The 24046-nt window shown below is 40.8% G+C and overlaps 2 protein-coding genes across 2 annotated transcripts in view; one reads left to right on the plus strand and one right to left on the minus strand.

Moving 5' to 3' along the window:
* Window positions 1-7196: 7196 nt before the first annotated feature.
* snx18b (sorting nexin 18b) lies at window positions 7197-15589 on the minus strand. Its single transcript, XM_064306953.1, has 2 exons — window positions 13767-15589; window positions 7197-8826 (listed from the first exon to the last, which is right to left on the minus strand). Exons 1-2 carry the CDS (start codon window positions 15253-15255, stop codon window positions 8573-8575), a joined length of 1743 nt encoding a protein of 580 aa, XP_064163023.1. The 5' UTR covers window positions 15256-15589; the 3' UTR covers window positions 7197-8572.
* A 1537-nt stretch (window positions 15590-17126) lies between these two features.
* LOC135238846 (ADP-ribosylation factor-like protein 15) overlaps window positions 17127-24046 on the plus strand; it is a 101709-nt gene continuing 94789 nt past the window's right edge. The window contains exon 1 of the mRNA XM_064306955.1: window positions 17127-17536. Within this exon, the coding sequence (XP_064163025.1) occupies window positions 17525-17536 (12 nt within the window). The 5' untranslated portion in view covers window positions 17127-17524. The remainder of the gene's footprint in view (window positions 17537-24046) is intronic.

The raw sequence follows: 24046 nt of genomic DNA on the forward strand, positions 1-24046 counted from the left end.
CAGTTACTGTGTCTTTTCGGTCATCATGAACATGCAGAGATGCGGCTTTAGTTTGTTGTTTGCCATATTGTGTGATGTAAATGAAGCCCATTGAAGAGAGAGCATTTTTCAGACTTCCAACAGAGAGCAAAGTGAGCCCATCTTTGTGAAATTAGGCCCCTCTTGGAGCGCTGCCAGAGGGGGGGAACCAGTCAGCGTTTCTGAGGGCGCATGAATGAGGCCTGGTGGTGAGGGCTTCCTGTGCGCGGCTTATGAAAACAAGGACGCTGAAGAATGCCTTCAGACTCCCACATTCTGGACCCTCTGCCAGGTAAAGAAAAGATCATCCCTTTTTCTCCCTAACTACAGCACTGAAACGAGCTGCCACTAACACAGATGGCAGATCATGTCTTTCTTTCACACATTGCACGCAGTTCATAATTGCAGTTTTACATCAAAGAGTGAAAGTGTCTTAGATTGTGTGGTTATGATTTTCAAAACATATTTGCTAAAATGATAACATTTTAAGAAAACCTCACAATGAGTCTCATAAGAAATGTCAATCTGTAGACTATCTTCTGTTTATAAAATGAAGCATGTCAATGTCATGTTACATTTTGTGCTGATAAATTTTAGACACACCATTAATCTTCTTTTTTTTAAATAGTAATAGCGTGTTTCACTTCAGCCTCACACCACTATGCAAGACTGTGACCTCATCAATTTCTCTGTTTTGACTGTGAGCTCTCACTGATTGAATTATAACACTTGCCATACTGTCTCATAGAAGCTAGTTGCATGTTATTACAGGCTACATTATTTCACAAATTATGCTGCAAAATAGTTAAATATATAGTAATTTGGTTTTATCTTGATTGATTCAATGGATAAAACACACTGTGCAATGGAACATTGCTCACATCAAATCCTGACAAATTGCTCAACTTTGACCCCATACAGACATGCAGTCCTAGACCTTCAGCTACACTACTGACTCCCAACAACAGATCAATTATATGACCAGATGCTTGTCGTAATTCAATAAACGTACCATAGACTGGAAACAAAGAGCCATATGATTTACATCACAGTGTTACAGCACCCTGTTTCTATATCTCATTCCACAGTGTGCGTGTAAAATAGATTTCAAGCCTGTTTTGTTGTGAATTAAATTCATTTTGAGGCATTCTGAACTAATGAAAGACAGTATCAATTATGGTTGTTCGAAAAAAGTTTTCATTGCTTTTTCTTATTGGGATTAAACAAAACAATACCTTCTATCCTCTTCGAACATTTGTCTTTGAAGTTAAAAATCCTGCTTAGTGAAATGTAAAATAATAGCATAGCATCCATGAAGTCATATGGACATAATAAGTTGAAATATGGATCTCCTTCTCTGCCTAATGGATTTATGCAGGAATAGTTGGGATTTATGTACATCAAAAACTGATATACGGGCTTGGTGTAGACAAACGAATAATCTGAATAGGATCCTTGAAGGAATGTATAGGGAAGCAAAGCTATCGTATATCATCGACTCCCCGTTAGATTTTTTGAAAAAACCAAAGACACATTAATAATTCATCTAAACTGAGTAGTTAAAAGCAGAACCCCCTCTAACATACTGAAGTATTCAGGGCTTCTCTGCAGGGTATGCTATGGAAGCTGGAGGAAAATAAAAAGGAGTGTGGAAATAAGCTGTGTGAAATGAATAATGTACTGCAGTAAGAAACTGCACTATCCTGTGCTACAAATATTTTGGCCATAATCTTTTAATCAGTATTTGTTTCCCTCCCTTTCTGAAAGGTTATGTTGAACCTGAAACTTCATATTTATCTGAAACTCTGCTATTTGAAAATGTACAGGCAATACTGGTCAATCTGTGACTAAAAACATTATGTAAAAAATCAGTTCATTGTGTATCACAAAACAATGCACAAACATTCAATTTTTTTATCAATTTTTTTTTCCACAAAAGCTATGAAGCCACTTGTTCACACATTTGTTCGGTGATCAGGGATAAAGTAAAGCACTTGTATCTGTGACAAATAAGCCATAGTGAGGAGCGAATGGTAAGGAGAGTCTGGTATAAATAATGAAAGCAGTGAGGATGTAATCTGAACTGGGAAGGGGTGGGGGGAGGAGTCGGTTTTCTATGGAGAACCCCCCAGGTCAGGGACAAACAGAGATCAAAGGCTATCAGAGTCCAGTTCATTTGAAACAGATTTCTCAAGGTTCCAACCCCATGCAGCCGAAAAAAAAAGCTTCAGACATTGTGAGATGAAAAACAGTATAACCACTAACATTCTTCTTCCCTGGATAAACTGCAGAGATGTTCTAGATTACAACCTTTTGATATGTTTCAGAAATATTTATGTTAACTGTGAAGAGTAGTTTAGGTGGTTCACATGAAAAAAAAAATTCATACTTACATACTTCAGTGCTATTTCCATTATGGTACAACAAGCGGTTTTAATGCAATTTCATACATGTGTTTGGACAGAGATCTATGAGACCAAACACCCAGTCTGCAGACTGCAATGAGCTCAAGAGCTCAACTGGGCCAGGACTGCAGATCAGATTTCAAATATTCATTCATCAAAGCTTACGCTGCTGCCTGCATATAAAATGTAGCAGTGACAATGTGCAGTTATAGTGGCTTGGTGGCTAATTCTGGGACAGACATGTGGCTGAGCACTGTCCAGGCCACGTAAATAAATACATTTGTCTTGAAAGATGTTATTGTTGAGCATCCATCCAAAAGTCTTTTTTAATAAATTGTGTCTTGATCAGCATAGCTCTGGCACTTAATTCCTTCCCTCCTTCTAGTTTAGAGAAATGGGCTAAACTGTGTTTTGGGAGGTCCAAAGAGTGCACTGTACAAAAGATTAGATAATTGAGTGGCAACATGTAGATTAAAGAAGTCTAACATGGTGAAGTCTCTGACCCAGGTCAGTGGAGATGGTTTGATTTTAACAGCTGTGAGGAAGGTTGGGTCAGGGTTTGCTTCTGAAGTGGGAGAGACTGAAAGTGAAGATGTGTACCAAGGTCAGAGCAGAGTATCACACACATTCCAGCCTAGAGTCCCTCTAAATAAAATATCTGACTCACCCACTGATCAAGAGCAAGTCCACTGCATGTAGCAATTTGTGTTCTGTCTGCAATTTTGTCTCCTCAAACATGCAGATAGCACATTTTTCCTTTGTTATGAGTGTGTGCAAAATCTTTTGCGATTTGTCCCTGAAACTTGACACTTATTTTTTGAAACCACTTCTTTGAGCCCATAATTTTTTTCTGTATAGACACACTCATTAATTCAAAGATTCAATATTTGTAGCCAGTGGCCACATTCTGTACACAAATGAAATTCAGTGGAAAAATAAATTACAGCACTTTGCTGAAGTTACTTGAACATAGTGCTTGTGCCAATATATTTGTAAACCGTAGGTTTATTTTTTAGATTTGAGTAATAAATATTGCAAATAAACAAAACAGCACATGGTGGTAACCTAACTGAAAGGTCATCAAATATTCATAAAAGCACATCATGAGGACTATTGGCAGCCACATACATGTCCTCTGTAAAGCACAGCATGGTAAAAATGATGGAAAATAAGAAAGATCAAGTCAATCTCTCCTGAGACAGCTCCCATTCATTTAATACCTTCTCTCTTAGGAGTTGGAAAATGTGAATATCTGAAGTCGGGAATGATTTTTGTCTGAATAAATTCAAAATCAATATTGGACATTTGTGCAGGCCTACTGCTATTATAATCCTGCCAAAATTCTCCCAGACGATGAACAGTACTTAACACACAATGAACTCGTCCTGGCTACACTCCCTGCTTCTAGCTAACGTCAGCAGCTTTGCAGCATGCAAAAACATTTGGTTCCCTGCTGTTGCTGAGTTTTTGGAAGGCATTCCATCTGATAATTCTCCGACACATTCTTACAGCCTCTTGCTAATGCTATAGTCTGCTTAGACTCAGCAGGGCCCTATCATTATAAATAATGCCAGCTTCATTTATTAAGGAAGTTCTGCCCTCAAGTCATAAGATCACAATACCCTTGACAACTGAATAAAGGTGCTGTTGATTGAGTCAGCTTCCTTTAATTCTTCTGAAGTGGAACTTCAATCTTCAATCTCGATGATGCAAACATGAAATGTGATATCTGAGCAAACAGGACACATCACCCCTGTGCTGAAACACCTAAACCAGTAAAAAAAAAGAAAAAGAAAAATACAAGTGAAAAAGCAAAACAACATTTCTTTGTTTTTTAAAAGTTGAAATGATAAGATTGCTGCTTCCTTCGATGCTTATTTAAAATTAGCTTACATATTACCAACAAAACATGGAAGAGGTCTTTAATTTTTAGGAGACTGTTTTGATTGAAGAACATTGTTTTCACTGGTCTTTAGACTCAGAACTACAGTGTGGTGATGGGGAATAAGAAAAACATAAATATTTGTGACATTATTTACTTGCTAAACAGATGCTTTGTGTAGGTTTAGCAGGAGAATGAAGAGGAACATGCAGATAAAGAGCAAGAGAGAACACAAATGGTGCCTGCCACAAGAGGGCTTTCCTAATTATGTGTATGGGGGATGAATAACACCTTTTTCTAGGTTGAGTCAGGACAGAGATTGCACATACACACACAATGAATAGAAGCTGTTCGTTTTTATTTGTGAATAATATAAGAGGACTGATTAATGTCTATTTACAGTCTGTTAATGATATTTTTCAAAGCAGTGATGGAGAGGCCATCTGAAACTGTGTGTTGCATTCTGGGAAAATGGCCCACACTTTTATTCATGTGAATCACTTAAAAATGCCCCAGAGAAAAACTACAGTCCTGCTGGTCATATAATCAAGATGCCATTTAGATGTATCCCCCCTCTGTTCTGCGAACCTGCAAGCTGTCATCTTGCATCTAACTGATTTACACAATGAAAAATAAGAGAAAACATATGTAAACACGTGAGCACCTCTTTCTAAGGACTTCATGCAGTGTGCCTGGCCTGTTCTGAGCTCCAGGTGTCAAAGAGCCATGAGGCTAGAAACAGAGCTCTGCTCTCAAAGTTGGACTAAAATGGCTTTACAGAGAACATATCTTAATGTATACCATTGCAGCGTTCGGTATGAAACAGTTGCACTCTTAAATTTAATGGCTTGTCTATTTGTTTTGCTCATACATTTTTATGTGATTTAACATAAAAATGTATGAGCAAAAGATTATCAGCTCTAGGCTTCTAATATATTTACATTACGTAAAAATTTAAAATGTGCAAATCTTCCAAGTACCAAAAACAAGCTCAACATGTTTGTCATGTTTTGTCATGAAGCTTGCGAAATGAAACAGAAGAATGATTTGCTTTAGAACATCATTGATATTCTTAGGGATTTAATGCCAATAAGACCTCAGTCTAGAAGTCGATTTTTCTATTTTAAAAGAGAAGGTTCACAGGGTGAACGAGCAAGCCTGCAGCAAATTTCCAATGACTTGAGCAACAACAGCTTGGCCAACTGAAAGATCAGTCTTTACTATATGGACATTATCCAGTGACAGACACTCAGCACAATAACACGAAGCTGGCTTTATGGCCCATATACCTCTCTGCTGTGTCAGGCCATCGCTGACATCATCACAAATTCTTATGAGCTGCTTTCCGACACGGAACACGCAGCATTCCCATCTTAACATTTCTGACATTGCTAGCGGGTTCTCTTGTTCACACAACCAATGGCGATCCATTATTTTAATGTGTCCATAGCATTAACGCATGGCATACCAATAAATGTTGTCTGAACAATTGGCTATCAAATACTCACGAGCTAACATTGGACTGAAATAAGTCAAGAGGGCATCGGTTCTGGCAAGGTATGCTCCTGTTCATTTTGGCTTACTATCCTGTGAGCAAAGTAATGCAAATGTCAAGTGATCCGTTTCTTTATTTTTTCAGTAGCAAAACAACATAACTGGGTGGGTGTCTGATAGATATCTGTTGTTTACTGGTGGACACACAAAATAGTCTCTGTTGCATAAGCTAATTATTTTTAGGCCTGAAAGACTTATTCAAGAGAAAAATTCCTTCGTGATCAACAGCTGTCATACCACCCACCAAGACCACGTACACTTATTTATAGCATTTAATAGCACATTTCCATCCTCTACTTCTGCTTTCTCAAACTGGCAACCCTGTCAAAAAGCCACACAGAGTTGTGACTGGTCACAAAACCTGCGGCACAGATAACTCGTCTATTGTGACTGCCATCATGCCAACATACTCTTCAGAGGACCATGAGCAGACCGGACATTAGCATACGGTCCCACAGTCATAAAGAATCAAGTGCAGCGCATCTTCTGTTTATGTATTTTAATAAAATTCTAAGTAAAAGTCATCTGATCCCCCTCAAACTCGAGGGTAAAAATTATATAGTCCTAAGCATATTAAGAGTACAAAAAACATTAAATTGAACATGATATAGTGCTATGAGAATTAACCTAATAAAAAAACCCTTTACGTTCCTGTTCTATAACACTTTCTGCATAAATTGTATAATATTTGTTTATTTATATTCTATTTGAATGATGTAAGCTTGGATTTTAAACAGGACTGTGATCAAAAGGAGTACTTCTATGAAAGGTTAGTCAACACCCGCAAACAGGTTTGATCCAATAGACCAGTGGCTCTCAAACTCAGATCATTGTGGTGTATCCTGTTTTTGTTACAGTCAAACTCTTGCTCAGTTAAGGTCATCGGACATGTGTGTTTAAGTGTCATAATTTCTTTCCTTAAACTTATTAAGACCACGCAGGTTTGGCTCGTTGTCATTTGCGCTATTGTTTAATTCTTCATTAAGTACCAAACGGTTTGTTTGATTCACCACAGTCTTTAATTGAATCAATTAAAAATGTTTTACTGCTTTTTATGTAATAATTTGCAATATGGCACAATGTGAATATGGTACTTATATTCTTCATGGCGTGCACAGCTATCTCTGACATAATGTGCCTTAAGAAGGCAAACGATCCCTCAAAACATAAAAAGTATCCAATTAAGAAAAATTCTGGGATTGGGATCGAGGTGGGAATGAAAAACCAGCATGCACAGTGGGGAGCGTGTCTGAGAACCACGTCAGTAAACAACTGTGTTTGAAAATAAGCTGGCAGAGGGATACTGTGGCAATAAAAATAAAAATATTATGAGGCACCTTTGTACAAGATGAGTTTATTTTGCTTAGATTTGTTTTTCCAGATTCTACGCTAAAACAAGTTTCACATCTCCAGCACTATGAATTACAATAAAACTACAGTGGGGAGCTGCAAAGTCAGATATTGTACTAATTGTTTGAAAAAAAAAAAAAAATAATACAAGTAATCCCTGATTATGGACAAACAGCTCTCGTCAGACGGGCCGAGTTCACCCTTTTATAGTCTGAGGAAGTGAGACCAGGGAACGTTTCCTCAAACTAAACACGCTAGGGCTGTCTGAGCTCCTGCAACGAGGGCATCAAGAGTTTGTTCACGAGGGTCCTGCTGCTGATGGGAAGGGGAAAAAAAGCCCACCTCAATCTTGGTATTCCACTCCTCTGTTTTTTCTTTAGCCAGACAGATCTCTCAGGTGAATTTTTTGGAATTCCAAGGGACAAATACATAATCCTGTGGAGCAATTATGTTTTTCCTGGAAATTTCCCCCTTCTCACTAGATATGCCTCAATGGAGAGAGGCGGGTATGCTCTCTCCACGGGTACACTACGGACAGTGTAAATCAACAGCCACTTCCTTCCTGAGTGGTCTGTACAGCCAGGGAATTACCCTCATTCAACTATAACACAATATCACAAGATGGAAATGTACGACGGACTTAATAACACAAAACTGAAAATATATCTTTTAAAATTTATAAAAGATAATTTAAAGACATCGTTACAAGGCACAGAGTGATAATAGCTGGTCTGCTAGGAACTTGTAAACAGTTGATTTAAAAATTTGGAGGGCCCAATGCATTTGGAGGGATTACCCAAGGCAGAGGTGGAAGGCCAATCAACGGTGATGAAGAATAAATCTGAGCATCCTTGGAGGCTAGAAAAACGCATATCTCATAAACATTTTCTTTAAAATTACTGCGATAAGGCTAATAACAAAAGCTACATTGGTAGAGTAAGCAAAGCTATAACTTTTATAACTTTCATTGTGCATGCTATTTACTAATACATGAATATGTTGAGCACAACTGGCAACCACCGATTCAGCTATAACCACTGCTGGGTTGAGAGCCTTTACTGGCTGTGCTGTTGCAGTTACCTTAAAAACATAAACTCCATTATCTTAACAATCTCAGTCTGATGAGGGGTCATAACATAATCCACTATCTTCTTATCAACGGTAGAATCCTTCAGAGAATGGCCATCAGATAGGCATCCAGGAAGCAACCGGAAAGCATTCATGCAACAGGTACGTGGATGAGAGTTTTCACTCTGTCTCCCCTGTATTGCTAAACGAGTGCTTGCTTGCTAATCCCCTCTTGTCCATGTGAAGACTGAAAGGCATGGCGTTGGGGATGAGGTTGAGGCCCCAGGCCTCGCCCTTAGGCATTGTCGTACTTCTGCAGGGCCTCCTCCAGCTTGCCGGTGATCTTCTGGAAGAACCCGATCTGCTCCTGCAGGTAGTGCTGCATCTGGGCCTTGAAGTCGCGCACGCGGGTCTGGTGGAAGTGCTGGATCTCGGCCAGCGTGGCGCAGGAGATGATGTTGCAGCGCTCGCCGATGCCCTCCGCCTGGGGGGCGTCCATCTTGCCCTCCTCCACGTGCTTCTGGCTCTCCTTCACTTTGGTCAGCGCCCCTGTGGACCAAGAGAAGTCAGCCCGCAGGTCAGTCACAGCCATTCTGACACGAGCGACCAAAATGAGAGCCACAGATCCATACGGTTCAGCCATTTTGTTTGCCACCTGCATCAGTTCTTAGTACTTTCACAGAAAGACTAAACCCTTCAAACCTCACCTGTAACGTATTAGAGACAAAGCCACCGCAATGAAGAAGGCTGCACAGAGTAGGCTTTAGGAGTGCAAAGTACGAGTGTATTGTACGCCTGTATGAACATATTGTATGTATGAACAATGTGAACAATGCTCACCTGCTGATCATACGTTCATAGTTTCTTTGGCCTGAGGCAAACTAAATATTGACTTTTGTCCAGTAATATTAGTTTCAAGTTGCATGTGAATGAGTGCTAAATCTATTTTTAGTGATACGGTTAGAGCATTCAGAGTAGAAGTGGGAACTCCAGTAATAGCATGCAAAATACAAGCAATGCCCACCAAGCTTAAATGCCATAGGAATTACACAACAAAATTAAAGCTGAAAGCAAGACTTCAAAGGGCTGCTAAGAAGACCTTGTATGTTAAACCTAACAAGCAGAATTTGATAACGGCAGATAGATAGTACACACATTATTCAAACACAGTTCTCATTCTGGAATCCATTTCAACCCTCTAATTCAAGGAATTACACTAATGTGTAAAATTGTTCAACAGCTGTATCCATCACGATGTACAAACGGTTCTGTGAAAAACTATTTGTAGATATAATAAAGAACTGATATTTCAGTAAGTAAAATATGTGCAAATGGCTCCCAGTACACACACAGCTGTGGCAAACTACAGTAATCACACACTGCAGATTTGATTATGGGCGATGCTGTACTCTCCTGTAAAATCAGCGTATTAATAAAAGGTTTCCCCATTTCTTTAGTAATGACGCAGAAAACAATCTGTGCAAAATCAACACGCTTGGTCGTATTCTCATAATTACTCATTTTATGAATGCAGTTAGCTCAAATGGTCAGTACTGCTGTGAATGAGTATACAGTACTTCCTTTTAAAATGCAACTGTGTAATGGTTAGAAAACAGCAGAGAAGGCTGCCTAGCGACAAAAACATCTGCTGCTGAGCTGTTTTTTTAAACTTCACTGAGCAATTTTCCACATTGCCCATGTCACTGTGTTCTTACTGCACACCAAGCCTGTGGCAGCACTGTGGTGTAATGCTGAGTAGGGGACATGCTGATGGTGGGACACATCCTCCTGAGCAGGTTTCTTGGCTCATTTAACCAGCCCCTAAATGTTGTGAATTTTATACCTTAATGTGGCATCTACCTTAACTGCTAAAACAGATATTTTACTGCCCGATTATTACAAAGGTAGCTACTCTGCAGTGACAGAAAAACAGGTCCATATGCCTGTATTTTGATTCCAGTAACTAATGATAAACCCTATATATCAACCATATTTTACCCAGGTCTGTGTTTTAATGTGGATATTTGTGGGGTTCCCATGGATACATTCATGGGTTGGGGTTGGCTTACTCAAACAAATTCCCTAGTTTATTATGATTTTTCATTGTTATGTTTCCAGTGAATAGAACTTTGCAAAGAGCTGAAAATTTAGGGGGAAAAGTTAATTAATCAACATTAATGTAAAAAGTTACATTAATCAACATTAACTTCTTCAGCTTCATCAAAATTTTGGATGGGGCAAAAAATTTGGCTAATCGCCCATTAAGGCGGATTGAACCTGTCTAGTCTTAAATCTATAAAAAGAAACATGAGGAAGTTCAGTAGTTCCTGGTACAAGAGAAAAAGCTGGAGGTCGGAGGCATTCGCAGGCAACGCACACCGAGAATGATTCATCTGGGCTGGCAGTGGGGGAGCGGTCCCGAGGGACAGGCTGGGGATGTCACCCCTCCGTGAGTCAGGCCCACCGTACCCCCACTGACCCTTCCGCTCCAGAGCAGCGCGTCCCGTTGCGTAATGAGGATTACACAAGGCCAGGCCAGCGAAGGCGTGTGACCCACTTAACACGCACCAATCTCAGAATGCGCTCGTGGTCAAGATGAATATCGTCTCTCAACTAGAAGCGTGATAAAAAAAAGATTTTTAAAAAATGTGATGATCAAATAATTCTGTCAGCATTGACCACCTACTTAAGAAAAGGAATAGCATAAATTAGCACAGGGTTCACAGAGTACTGATACGTCGCTGCATTCTGCATGAATTGTGATCATCAGTCAAAGGCGGGGTAGAACAAAGACTAAAAGCACTTTCTAGTGCATTTGACTGTTTGACTGGAACAGAACGCAGTTGGGTTTGTTTGAAACGATGTGTGAAACCTCTCACAGTGACATGATCGCACCTGGATGCAAATGAAAATAACTCAACTGAGACCACTACGAGTGGGGTGTCCTTGGGCTGCTGGAATTGCACATTTCTGATTGGGACCATGATTTTGATGGAAAATAAAGTGGTCTATACAGCCTACCATCATTATAAATTGTATTCATTCAGATCAATTTTGACTATCAAAATAATGGGAATGGCTATTAGGTTTAGAAATTTAACATTCACATTGGAAGCAAAATCTCTGTTAAGACCAAATGCTATGAATAAAGAAAATAGTAATAAAAATGAATGAAACCATTCATTTTAATTCTTCAGTTTGTTTTTTTTCTTCTTCATACTTGCTTCACCCATTTGTTCAGCGTGAGCAAGTAGACTAGCTTACCATTGGCAGAAAGTGATACTGAGAACACACTCGGTTCAGGTTAAAGGCAAGATGAGAAGAGGTTGTTTCCAAATGAGTGGCCGACTGAAGAATGCAAACAGTACTGCTGCTTCAAATCACATTCAGCTGTGAAACGCGCCCATGTCAGGGACAAACGTTTGTAGTGAGCACACAGAAGAAACACAGCAGCTTGGTAAGAAAACAAGTCGTCTTCTGCTTCATGAATCGTCTCCAAGGCAGGAACCATACCGGAGTACTCTGCAGTTGTTGCATTATTTAACTCTGAAGTGTACAGTGACTGTTAAGCAAACCCTTGTGGAGGCCTCAGGTGAATTCAAGCCAGGAACTCAGTGGCACTCAATACCCAGATCATGTGATTTGCTCTCTAGGCCTCTATAACAGGCCATAAAAATTGTAACATATTGTGACGCTATTTTATATATGTGCAGTGTCAGACCACAACTGCACTCAAGTTCCCCTTGACAACCAAAGAGTCCTCTGTTGCTAGGGAGGGGTCAGTACCGTAAGCCATGTGGACTAAGAGTGCATTTGCACGGCCCTTGGAGACTGCCACATAAGTGCTCCAGGCTGAACATTCAAATGGGGGGGGGCCAGCCAGACATTGTTTTAGAGAACATGCTTATGTCAGCTCCCCACTGCAGTCGAGACCCAGTTGAGCTCTCAAAACGCTTCTTAAACACAAATTCAGCATCAATGTGTGAAAGTACACCAATAATCTGTGTAATCAGGATATATTTCTTAGTTAAGCATGACTAGATTTTAACAGTTGCGATTATCACTAAATGCAGATAAAAAATAGAAATTTTTACCAATACAGTGTGTGGTGGTTAGAGTGTCTATCTAAAGCACTCATTTTCAGTGGAGTGATGCAGCCCACTGTCTATGATTGGGGCAAAGGTGACTATGGCCCAACAGTTCTTATATTAAGCTACACAGGCCCCACTTTACAAATATCTAATGTCTTCTGTAAACATTGCTTTAAGAATTTGTTGATACAGCCTATGTGGTTCCATTGTACAGCCTATTTGACTGCATCTCTTCACTGGAAGTATTTCAAAGGAAAATTCTGAAACTACACAAGGCTGACAACACCTCCTCCTCAGTTCCCTTGGACATAACCTTGAAACCAACATGTTCTAGTAGTACTGTGCCAAAGCAACAGTAAATGATAAATGCAGTCCATTTACATAGCGCTTTTATCCAAAGCGCTTTACAACTGATGCCTCTCATTCGCCAGAGCAGTTAGGGGTTAGGTGTCTTGCTCAAGGACACTTCTACAGGCCCAGGCCGGGGTTTGAACCGGCAACCCTCCGACTGCCAGACAATCGCTCTTACCTCCTGAGCCATGTCGTGAGGCCTGTAATGCCTTTCTAACCTATTCTGGGTACAATACTGAAGTCTCAATCAATAAATATATGCAGTTATTCATTGGGTTTGTGAATCTAAGCAAATATTCACCCGCGGAATGCAAATTCCATACAGCCCTCACAAGAAAAGCTGCATGCCTCAAAGCAGCCATGTGTTATGCATCCGTTTATGCTATATAATTGCAACAGTACATGAACATAAACACTGACTTTAACATCTTATTTTCAATAACAACCTCGTGCCCTGCAGTGTTTAAATCTGGGTCTGCACACTTCTGCGATAGCCACTCTGTTGCATGACACACTTTTGTGCAATTACACAGTAGAGGGAGAATTTACTTTAACTTTTTGCATATGACCAGCAATTAAAATGAATTGTCAATATAAAACCTATGTAAATACATCATTGTAATACATTAGGATATCATTGCATATCATCTTATCAGAAGAACTGTGTGTTGAGGTGCATCGGTCATTCCTTGAGGCTCTGCTGAGACATTTCATATGTGGAAAGTAACACGCGCCACACCTTTCTTGTGAAAGCTTGAGACACTAACCTGAGCACACATAAAAGCAAAGATGTCATGTGTGAATATTGGTTAAACCCCCCCCCCCCCCCCCCCCCCCCCCCAACACAACACCTTCAACAATAACACTTTTATGACTTGTGTACTATCACAGATTAGTGTTAGTTTTCTTTAGTCTTGTCGGGGTTCATATAATAATGATTGGCAGTGGACGTCAATAATTACTCAGGCCATTTAGAAGATTTTGCGTTAATATTTTTGCGTGCAAAAGATTAGTGGTCTTCAGGAAAGTGAAGATATGGCGATTTACCTTTCTGAACATGGATGATATCGGGATAGTTACCCAGGTGCCCCTGGTAAAGAGCCAAAAGGTCCATTATAGGATCAAGATCCTGCCTGGGCTGGTCAGCGAAATAGTCTCCAATTGCATCATAAGCTTCCCCTGTGTATGCGATCGCATAGTTTAAACCGGCCGAGTAAGCTTGTTGGTCAAGCTCAAAAGCTTGGCTGAGGACTCTAAAAGATAGTCCAACTTTCTGGTACTCCTTCTTAAATCCCGTTATCTGCTTTCTGGCAAATTCGTTTACCGTTGCGTTGACTTGCAGCACGCTGTCGTCCATCTTTTTTGTGAAAGCTTTGAAGGCATCAATTTTGCTCTCAACGTCCTGTAGGTCAAGTGGGGCTGCAGGAGTGCTTATAGTAAGGAAAAAATTAGCACCCACCATGTCATCCTTCTCCGCCTTTCTTTTGCCCAGTTTCCAGGCCTTTTCGTCATTACTACTACAAGTGAGGAAGTGCTGAAAAACATCACATCGAGCCAAGACTGGATGACTAGTCATATGATTCATCCACCATATCAGGCCTTTCCTTCGTTTGGAAATGAAATCTTCCTCAAACCTGCCCGTGGCTTGCTTTTCAGGTAAGTGGGGAACCGAAATAACGGGAAACTTCTCCACTAACCTGGCATAAAGCCAATCAAAATGCTTGTACCTTCGATTGACCTGGTTCTGCGTGTGACTAGGCGTCAATCTGTAAGACATGTAACTTTTCATGCCTTTGAATTTAGTTTGTTTGGTGGGGTCATCGATGTAGCAGGAAAAGGGATAAGGGTTCTCCTGCCACTCTGGACCATATTGACCCATCACAACGCAGATTTTGTCTCCATCTTTCACAAAGCCGGATGCTTCCCCCAACACAAAAGCCTCACCACCGGATTTGACAAAGGTTGAAAACCTATTAAGGTTTCTACTGACAGTAGCCGAACTCTTAGCTTGCTGCGCGCCCCCGCCTCGAGGCATTGAAGCGGATACTCTGTAGGCAGAAGGTCCATTGCGATAATCCTGATAACTCCCTCCAACAACACCAGGCTCGTCCGCAACAGTCGAACTGTCATCCCAGTCGTCATCCCAATCGTCGTCACTCCCTTGGCTGGTTTGATAACTGAGCTGCTGTTGAGCAGCAATGGGGAAAGTCGTCAAATTGTAAGTGGGATCTTGTGTTACGTTATCCTGAGTCGGGTATGAGGCGTCATTGCCACCTGATGGGACGTTGGCATACCTGGGATTGTGGAACCCATCCCCAGATGTGCTGTTGTTATTATAAGAAGAGACGGTGTCGTTCTTGAGAATTTCCACGTAGGAGGCTGGAAAGAGCCCCCGTTCCCCTCTACTGTTCACCCCCTCCAACCACCCGTCTATGTCTTGTTCGCAGTACAGGGTAACAATTTCGTTTTCCTTCACTGATATTTCCCCAGGATTTTCTGAACTAAAGTCATACAAAGCCCTCGCCCTTTGCGCCATAATTCAGGACAAGAGCGGTTTCACGAATAGGCTCGTGACTCGCTAGTACTCGACCACTCGAACTGAACTCACACAACTAGCCAGATAATTACTTTGTAGAGTGGCTCCTCTGGTTATTTTCTCATCATTCTGTGAGTGTCCGACGGCATATCACCACTGGGTCTCAAAACAGCTTTTAAAGCATCCCGTCCTTCGTGTTGTAATCTCGGTAAAAATCGGATCCGATTCAACGGTCTTCCCTTTTAATCTGAAGTTACAGCTCTCGCAATTCCCTTTTCCAGCTGCCGCAGACTCGCTCTTCTAATTGCACCAGCGCTTGCTACAAGCGGTCAGTCTGAAATAATCGAAGGAGGAGCCACAGTGAACGCTCAGCCAGACAACACGAATCGACCACAGTTTTTTGATGAGTCTGTCTTTAATGTAAATAAGTAGATATGTCCAAACTTTCGCCAATTAGGAGCCTCACCACAGTCTCTAATTAGATTTGATCAGTTAATTTTTTTTAACCGCAATGTGCATATGGGATTTTTATTATTACTGGTATACATATGACATAATGTGTCTTTAGACAGTAAATAATCCCTCTAAATATAAAAAGCATAGGATAATTAAGAAAAATGAACAGATTCAAATTCAGTTCAAATTCTGGGATTGCAATTGGAACAAAAATCAGCATAAACAGAGGTACCCCAGGACCGAGTTTGAGAACCACTGGGGTAGGCTCAAATGCTACCTTATAAAAAAATAAAATACAAACCAATTTTGCAGGCTAATTTTAAATGAATTAATCGGAATTCTAATGAATTAATATTAAATCCTCCTTGGGCGGCACATTGGTGCACAGCAAGAAGGTCCTGGATTTGAATTCTGGCCTCTTTGTGTGGAGGTTGCATGTCCTCCCCTGTCCGTGTGGGTTCCCTCCCACAGTCCAAAGACATGCAGGTAGGCTAATTAGAGACTCTAAATTGCACTTAGGTATGAGTGTGTGAGTGAATGGTGTGAGTGCCCTGCGATAGATTGGCGACCTGTCCAGGCAGTATGCCTGCCTCTCGCTCAATACACACTGGTATGGGATAAACTCCAGCACCCCCCGCGACCCTGCCCGGATAAGTGAGTACAGATAATTTATGGATGGATGAATCCTCCCCGTCACTGAAAAACATCCATAGGCTATGTAAATTCTATATTAATATAAATAAAATAATGTTAGTTGATTTAGGTTTTAAGAGCAAAATATAGGGCATCGGGAAAAATAGACAAAGACTGCCATCTTGTGGTTGTATTATAGAGGGTTTCATGTGACGTTACATTATACTGTACATTTGAACTGTTGTAAAAATGTTGAAAATTAGCACACACTTTTTTTTGGCGGAAGAGCTACGTCACATTTCCACTCAGAAACATTTCTGTAGTAAGCTATTTTGTGGTAGTTCTGTAATAGCTACTAAGTTACTAATGTTGCAGACGCTTCGACGGCGGATTGTACAAACGTTTTTTGTGAGAAAGTATCTGACGAAAATAACAGTATCAACGCATTTATATATATAGGTTAAAATGATCTAGAAACGACATATAATGACATAAGAAACGACATGCAGTGACATTTAAGCATTCTGGTCACGAAAACGGGAAGTAGGCTAGAACTAAACTTGGCCAACTACTGCTGTTTTCCGTTTGCTTTTGATCTAATATATTGCTCTAATTCACAACATTGCCTCATTAAATACAACGGCGTCCTATGTGCAAGTTGTGCAACCCATCCCCTCCATCAGCAAAAAGCATTACCAAAATAAAGCAGTAGGATGTACCCTGGTCACGTGTCAAATGGTTCATTCATCGTGGCTTCACAGCTGATGGTGTTACGTATGTACCACGTGCTTGATCAGATGACTGCGCGACGCAAAAGAAAAGGGGTTTTCATAGTTCCTGTAAGATTGTGGCTATTTTGTTCAACCAAACACGGAATTTTCGTGATCAAAGTAAGGGGCAGCATAAAAACACCCGCGCTAAAATTGCAGGAAGATTACAGCTGGCAGGGTACTCTAAGTACAGTTACATAATCAAGCTTTCAGGCATATCGAAACCAGAAGCACAAGGAATTATTATATAGACTTTATATTGTCCATTGGGAAGGCGGGGAATACAAAGCACCGTGCCATCAATACAGCTTTTGAATGCATCCGTTATTCACGAACTATTCAAAAAAGAAACAACTTCACCTGTACAACTTCATCTTTTGGAAGAAATCGACCATCTACTAACGCAGTACATGGATTATCTGGTATGGAACTTTCTTTCACTTACATCTGATATTGGGCTGCTAACTCACTAGCTTGTTATTTATTTTTTGTGTTGTGGAGCAGTTTCTAACTTGGAGCAAATGGCTTGGACCGAATAGTGTGGACTAGCTACTTATGTGTCGCATACTCTTGTTTTATGTATCGGTTTGATATGTGCATTTATGGCTTCATGAAATGAAGTCCTACTATAGGATATCTTTTGTGTGTTTTTTTTTATTGACCTAGCTCTGGCTACATAACACCATATACGTGTGTTACGATGATCTGCATAGAGACGCCTACCTGTAACCAGCGTGCTACTGCAGCCTTACGTTTGGAAAAGCTAGACCGCACCTTATGCTTGGGTGGTTTTGAATTGTAACCCCAGGCACGAAAGTGGTAAGCTTCCGAGTTAAAGGGATTTTAATGTGAACTTCAATGCCCGTATAACTAATTTGATCCAGTCGTGGTAGTTGCAGTGATGCAATCAAGTGTTTGATGATAAGGATTTACACGCGTAACTTGAACTTCTCGGCAACCCAAGGGATTTTATTAATTTTTCAGATTTTATTGAAAGTTGGGACAATAATCAATCACACTTAACATTTTATATTGAATATATTCAGAAATTATATCATTGTCTTTTAAAACATGTTTTGTCTTTGCCCTTTTTGTTTTGTTTGCTGCCATATATTTAGAAAATTGCTTTGGTTTGAACGAGTTATCTTTATCATTGCTGCTGTTACCCGTCATTTAATATGTAGGCTATTTTTTTTACCATCTTGATCAGATTCAAGACATACACCATCAGACTTTTTGTTTATTTATTATTTACCTATTGCGTACATTAACTTGTTTGCGCATGACTTTGTAATTTTGTATTTTAAAACAATAATATATATATATTATTTTGGGAAGAGAGGCATGTTCTCATAAACAAAGTGAAAATGATCATGACCAGTGGAGACTACGTTACATTACAGGTATTTTGGCAGATGCTCTTATCCAGAGCAGCTTAAACAACATTCCACAGGGCATTTACATTGCATCTATTTATACAAAGGTAATGATAAACATAGCAATTGCAATGTCTTTTGCTTTCTAACTCTCAGTCCTCTAACAGGGTCACTTGGATCAAAGGAATGTTATTAGGGAGGTCTGTGTATTTTTTTGTGTCCAATTGCTTTGTAAATAAACAAAACTCTTTTTAATCTTAAGGGTGGGTGGGTAATCTGAGGTCAGTCATTCCTTTGCACTCCTTCGATTTCACTTCATGAAAAGTGTTTTTTAAGCGGTTTGATTCGCATTATGATATAATGGATGGTCACCTGTTCTTATAGGCTTAGGGTGGCTGTGAACTGAAAATTAAGACAACCAGTTGACCTGGAGCTTCCCTTCCAAAAGTCTGCCTGAGATTATGTTTTGTTGGTGCTTTAATCGTTTTAAGGCTGTAGGCCTCAAAGGAAAATACGGCTTCCACTTCTATAAATAAATTTCCTGTTGTTTGAGACACTCCCTCGGAACGATTCGCATTTCTTCACACGTACTCGCGGAAGGGAGCTAGGATGGCGGTCACACTGAACCATAGTGAGGAGAGGTGGAATTTTGGGATTTGTTGGAATGAGCTGATCGAAGACAAAGGGTAATACAATTCTTCGCTTAATAATTCAACTTGGCCACTTCAAAGTACATTTTAATTAAGCTGTATGCATTAGATCTGCACCAGTGAATCCTTGGGATTCTTTTCCGTTGCATTTCAAAGTGTGTAATTTTTAGAAATTATATAGACTGGATGAGCGATGCAATTAATGGCTCCTTTTTAATGAACTGGGGAGGATCTCACCCATTTGGTAATGCTGCAGTTTGCCATGACTTGGTTATGTGAGTCACGCCTGCTGCAAGTAATGAGGACTGGTCTGAGTCCTTTCTTTTTATCTTTACAAATATGGCCCACCTCTTTGAAGCCCTTAATAAAACGGGTGGAAAGGAAGGTCTGGGCCTATTATGAACTGTTTACTGGAAGATACGCATGGAACTGGACTCATTGAACCACCAAAGGCCATTTGCCCTTGTTCCTGCAGAGCATGTGAGTCAGGTCTTACATGAAGACCAACATATTCTAACATGTCTGATAAGGAAAGATGCAAAATGGCACATGCAAATATGAACAAACATTGCAGTATTTGTTCCACAGAGACTGAGTTGTACTATTCATAAGGTGCTTATTGTGTCAGCAGTGTAATGATAAAGACCCACTCAACATGACTGGATAAAAACAATCACATCTGAAGTAATTCTCTGGGAATTCAACAAGAAGATGCTCCATTTACATTTCGGCGTGGATTTAAATGTGAGAAAAAAGATATAGGCTATTGGTAATGACTAGCAGCCCTTTGTGTAGGAACAACAGCTCTGCTGTACCTTATGATTGCTGTGTAATTTGACAGAGAAAAGGATGCTACTTCAAGCTATATGTGTCCAAGGGCAGCCCTCTTACAGCTGTTTTTATCAAGACTAGCTATAGACTAAATTTTTTAACCTTTTTTTTTTACTTAATGATAATTTTGTACTTGTATGTTTGCTACAACTATAAGCTATATAGTTGTTGACTAATGGCATTTGTTTACATTCTCAAGGAAGAATGAGCAATAGATAATTAAATTACACATGTTGCAAATATGAAAATGTTTTGGAACTGAACTATAGCAGTTGTTCTTCACTGTAACCCAAAGTATTGCATTCGTGCTGGAGTTTAAATTTTGATTAAGGCATTCTTCAAACTAACATTGCGTAAGTGGATGCTTTGCATAAAATATTTTCTCAACTTAAAAAACATTAGTAGGAATTAGGAAAGCTTGGTACATGGTTACTTACGAACTTACCCACTCAGATCTACACTTGACTTGTAGGCCTGCGCAGCAGCTTGCTTGGCCTATTATCAAAATACTGTTTTGATAATAGGTCAAAACTGTTTTGAACAGTGTTTTTTTGTGTATGAAACCTGAGTATGATTTACCTGCACTGGTGCCATGAAAGGAGCGATGCAAATGTTATCACTGGCATAGAAGTGACAGGTGAAATTATAGATTACAGAGCCAAGTAATGTGGTCTAAAGGGAGCACAGAAAGAAGCCAGAGACAGAGCCCTGAGGGGCCTCTGTACGGGGATATGGGATGTGGAGTCTGAACCTGACCTGGCAGGAGGGGATTAAGAGCAGGAGTGGATTAAGAGGTAGGAGGGGAACCTGTTTAAGGTAGCGTCAGTGGTTTCAGTGTGCAGTGGGTACACAGGAGAACCTGGGAGCCAACTCTCAAATTCTGAGAGGTCTGGAAAAAGAAGTTAAGGGCAAGGAAACTGTTCTTGTCCCTGAGTTACAGTGGAGTTAAGTCTTGCCAACGGATAGCCAATCACATATTCTTTTCCTTAGTGATTCAGTCAGTGTGCAGTAGCCTATATAACAGACTCACTTCCATTCAGCCACTAGAGCATTCATGAGGTTGTGCACTGATGTTGGACGATAAGGCCTGGCTCGCAGTCGGCATTCCAACTCATCCAAAAGATGTTTGGTGGTGTTAAGGTCAGGGCTCTGTGCAGGCCAGTCAATTTCTTCCACACCAAACTTGGCAAATATTTTTTTTTTACCTCACTTTTTGTCATGCTGAAACAGGAAAGAGCCCTCCCCAAACTGTTGCCACAAATGGAAGCACACGGTTCTCTAGAATGTCATTATATGCTGTAGCATTTAGATTTCCCTTCATTGGAACTAAGGGGCCTAGCCCAAACCATGAAAAACTGCCCCAGACCATTGTTCCACCACCACACTCAACAGTTGGCGCTATGCATTTGGGCAGGCAGCGTTCTCCTGACATTCGCCAAACCCTGATTGGTCCATCAGACCGCCAGATAGTGAAGTGTGATTCATCACTCCAGAGAGCGTGTTTCCGCCGCTCCAGAGTCCAAAGGCGGTGTGCTTTACACCACTCCAGCCGACGCTTGGCATTGCGCATCGTGATCTTGGGCTTGAGTGCGGCTGCACGGCCATGGAAACCCAATTCACGAAGCTCCCAGCGAACAGTTTGGGAACAGTTGAGTGCTTCCAGAGGCAGTCTGGAACTTGGTAGTGAGTGTTGCGACCAAGGACAGACTATGTTTATGCTCTACCGGTTTCGGCCCTCAGCAGTCCTGTTCTGTGAGCTTGTGTGGCCCTACCGCTTCTTGGCTGAGCTGTTGTTGCTCCTAGACATTTCCGCTTCACAATAACAGCACTTGCAGTTGGCTGGGGCACCTCTCGAGGGGCAGAAATTTGAGGAACTGACTCGTTGGAAAGGTGGCATCCTGTGTCAGCGCCACGTTTAAGGTCACTGAGCTCTTCAGTACGACCCATTCTACTGCTAATATTTGTCTATGGAGATTGCATGGCTGTATGCTTGGTTTTATGCACCTGCTAGCAATGGGTGTGGCTGAAGTAGCCGAACACACTAATTAGGCTACACACTTTTGGTCATGTAGGTTATGTCTGTCAATTGGTCTGCTTCTTATAAAACCTGCAATTCCCCCAACTGCTCTGCATGGGAAGTTGTATTTTCTTTGTGTGGATGAAACTGCCATTTTCTTTGCTCTTTAAACAGTAGTCCTGTAAAGAGACCTATAAAGACTCTGCTAGGCTACATTCCTCTTTATAGTTCTGCCGGCGGCCTATTTGCTCTGCTGCTCTGGTTGATTTCCTTTGTGGCGTGCACCAGGGAGAAATTTGGTGCTCTGATTCTATTAAAAAGTAAGCGCTTTCAAATTGTGTTTCATTCGTGTTTCATCTATACAAGTGTCATGAGTATGAAGACCCATGGAAGTGAGGGGACATTGCTTGCAGAATTTGACTCCAGGTAAACCATGAGAAATCACAAGAAGTGGATCTCAGCCTAATGGGGTTACCGTAGTGTTTGCAGTAAAAACATGACACTCCTTGACACAAGAAACATGCCGAGCTACATTTTTCAACAGCTGCTTTACCCCTTGAAACAGCTGATTTTGGTTTTTCGACAGAAGATTAGCATCTCGACTGAGGGAGAGGTCTTGCAGTGGAGTGGACATGGAGGAAGTGGAAAGTATTTCACTATTTATCAGATTGAGCTTGATGTGACGGACCACCCTGCAGTAAGAGATGTCCTTCAGGCAAGCTGAGATGCACTGTGAGAGCTGAGTGTCAGATGGAGGAGAGGAGAGTACCGTCAGCATAGAGGTGGTATAATAAATGATGGGTGGAGTATAATGGGTAAGGGGCTAGTCTTGTAAGGTCACAGGTTGAATTCCCAGGTAGAACACTGCCGTTGTACCCTTGAGCAAGGTAGTTCACCTGCATTGCTTCAGTATAGGCCTATATCTAGCTGGATGCAATGTAAGTGCTGTGTAAGAAGTTGTGTAAGTCACTCTGGATAAGAGCATCTGCTGAATACCGGTAATGTAATGAGAAAAGAGGCAGCCAAGTACAGAGCATTGAGGGACACTGGGAGGAAGGTCATAGTGAGGACATACGCCATCCCTGGAAACCCTAAAGAACGCTCCAGGGATACAGGGTTCAATCCACTCAAGAGCTGCAGGCCTGCAGCTAAGGGAGTGGTCATGGCGGAAAGGAGGAGTATTCGGCCTGTTTTAAGATCTGCAGGTCCAGTATGTTTATTGATCATAATGGACACTTTTTAATACTATAATTTAAAAGAAAATCAGTCTAATAAAGTTCCATCCAAGCCTTATTTGAGTGGAGCGCCATTTGTTTTGCTTTCTTTGCTTCGCATTTCTGTTTTGAACTAACGGGTGGAATCGTTTCCCTCATTGTTCGCACGAACCATCTCTGACATTACACGGTGTGTGTTTTTTCAGGTAGAGGCGTTTCCTTCAGACTCTGCATGCGCTTTGCAGTGAACGCATTACTTTCATCGCCTGAAAACTGGAAAATTTATATCTGAAGGGTCCCCTGTGGCTTTTCAGAATTAATTGACTCATAAAGTCAATACACAATTCTCTTTCCCAGAGGTTAATTACAGTCCACTTTGGCACAGCAATGTGTTAGATGTTTTTTTAAAAATTATATTTTACCAGTGAGGCACGTTCACATTGTAAGATAGAGTCTCTGTTTTATTGTGTACTGTGAGGTCCAACATTAAAAGGATATTTTCTTAATGAGGTCACTGAGCTAGGCCTAGCTGTGCAGGTCTTTCAGAATAATCAATATTTTCTCTGCACACAACAGCTCTGCGCAATGTTATGCACTATGTGAACTACCAATTAGTCGTCCTGGTTTCAGGACTTGCACCATTATTGTGCACTATTATAGAATCCATCCCATAACTTTGCGAGAATTATTTTTTCGGTTGCCATGACAAGCTCTTCAAAATAAACAGGCTTTTTAGAAAATATGGAGTAGCCAAGAGTAAGTAGGCTAATCTTTTCTTCAGCTTGTACATATGGGCAATTTGGCATATGAAACCGAAACTCTTCACTGTGCATGGCATTAGGAA

Source organism: Anguilla rostrata, chromosome 14 (genome assembly GCF_018555375.3).
Source record: "Anguilla rostrata isolate EN2019 chromosome 14, ASM1855537v3, whole genome shotgun sequence".
Classification (NCBI taxonomy): domain Eukaryota; kingdom Metazoa; phylum Chordata; class Actinopteri; order Anguilliformes; family Anguillidae; genus Anguilla; species Anguilla rostrata.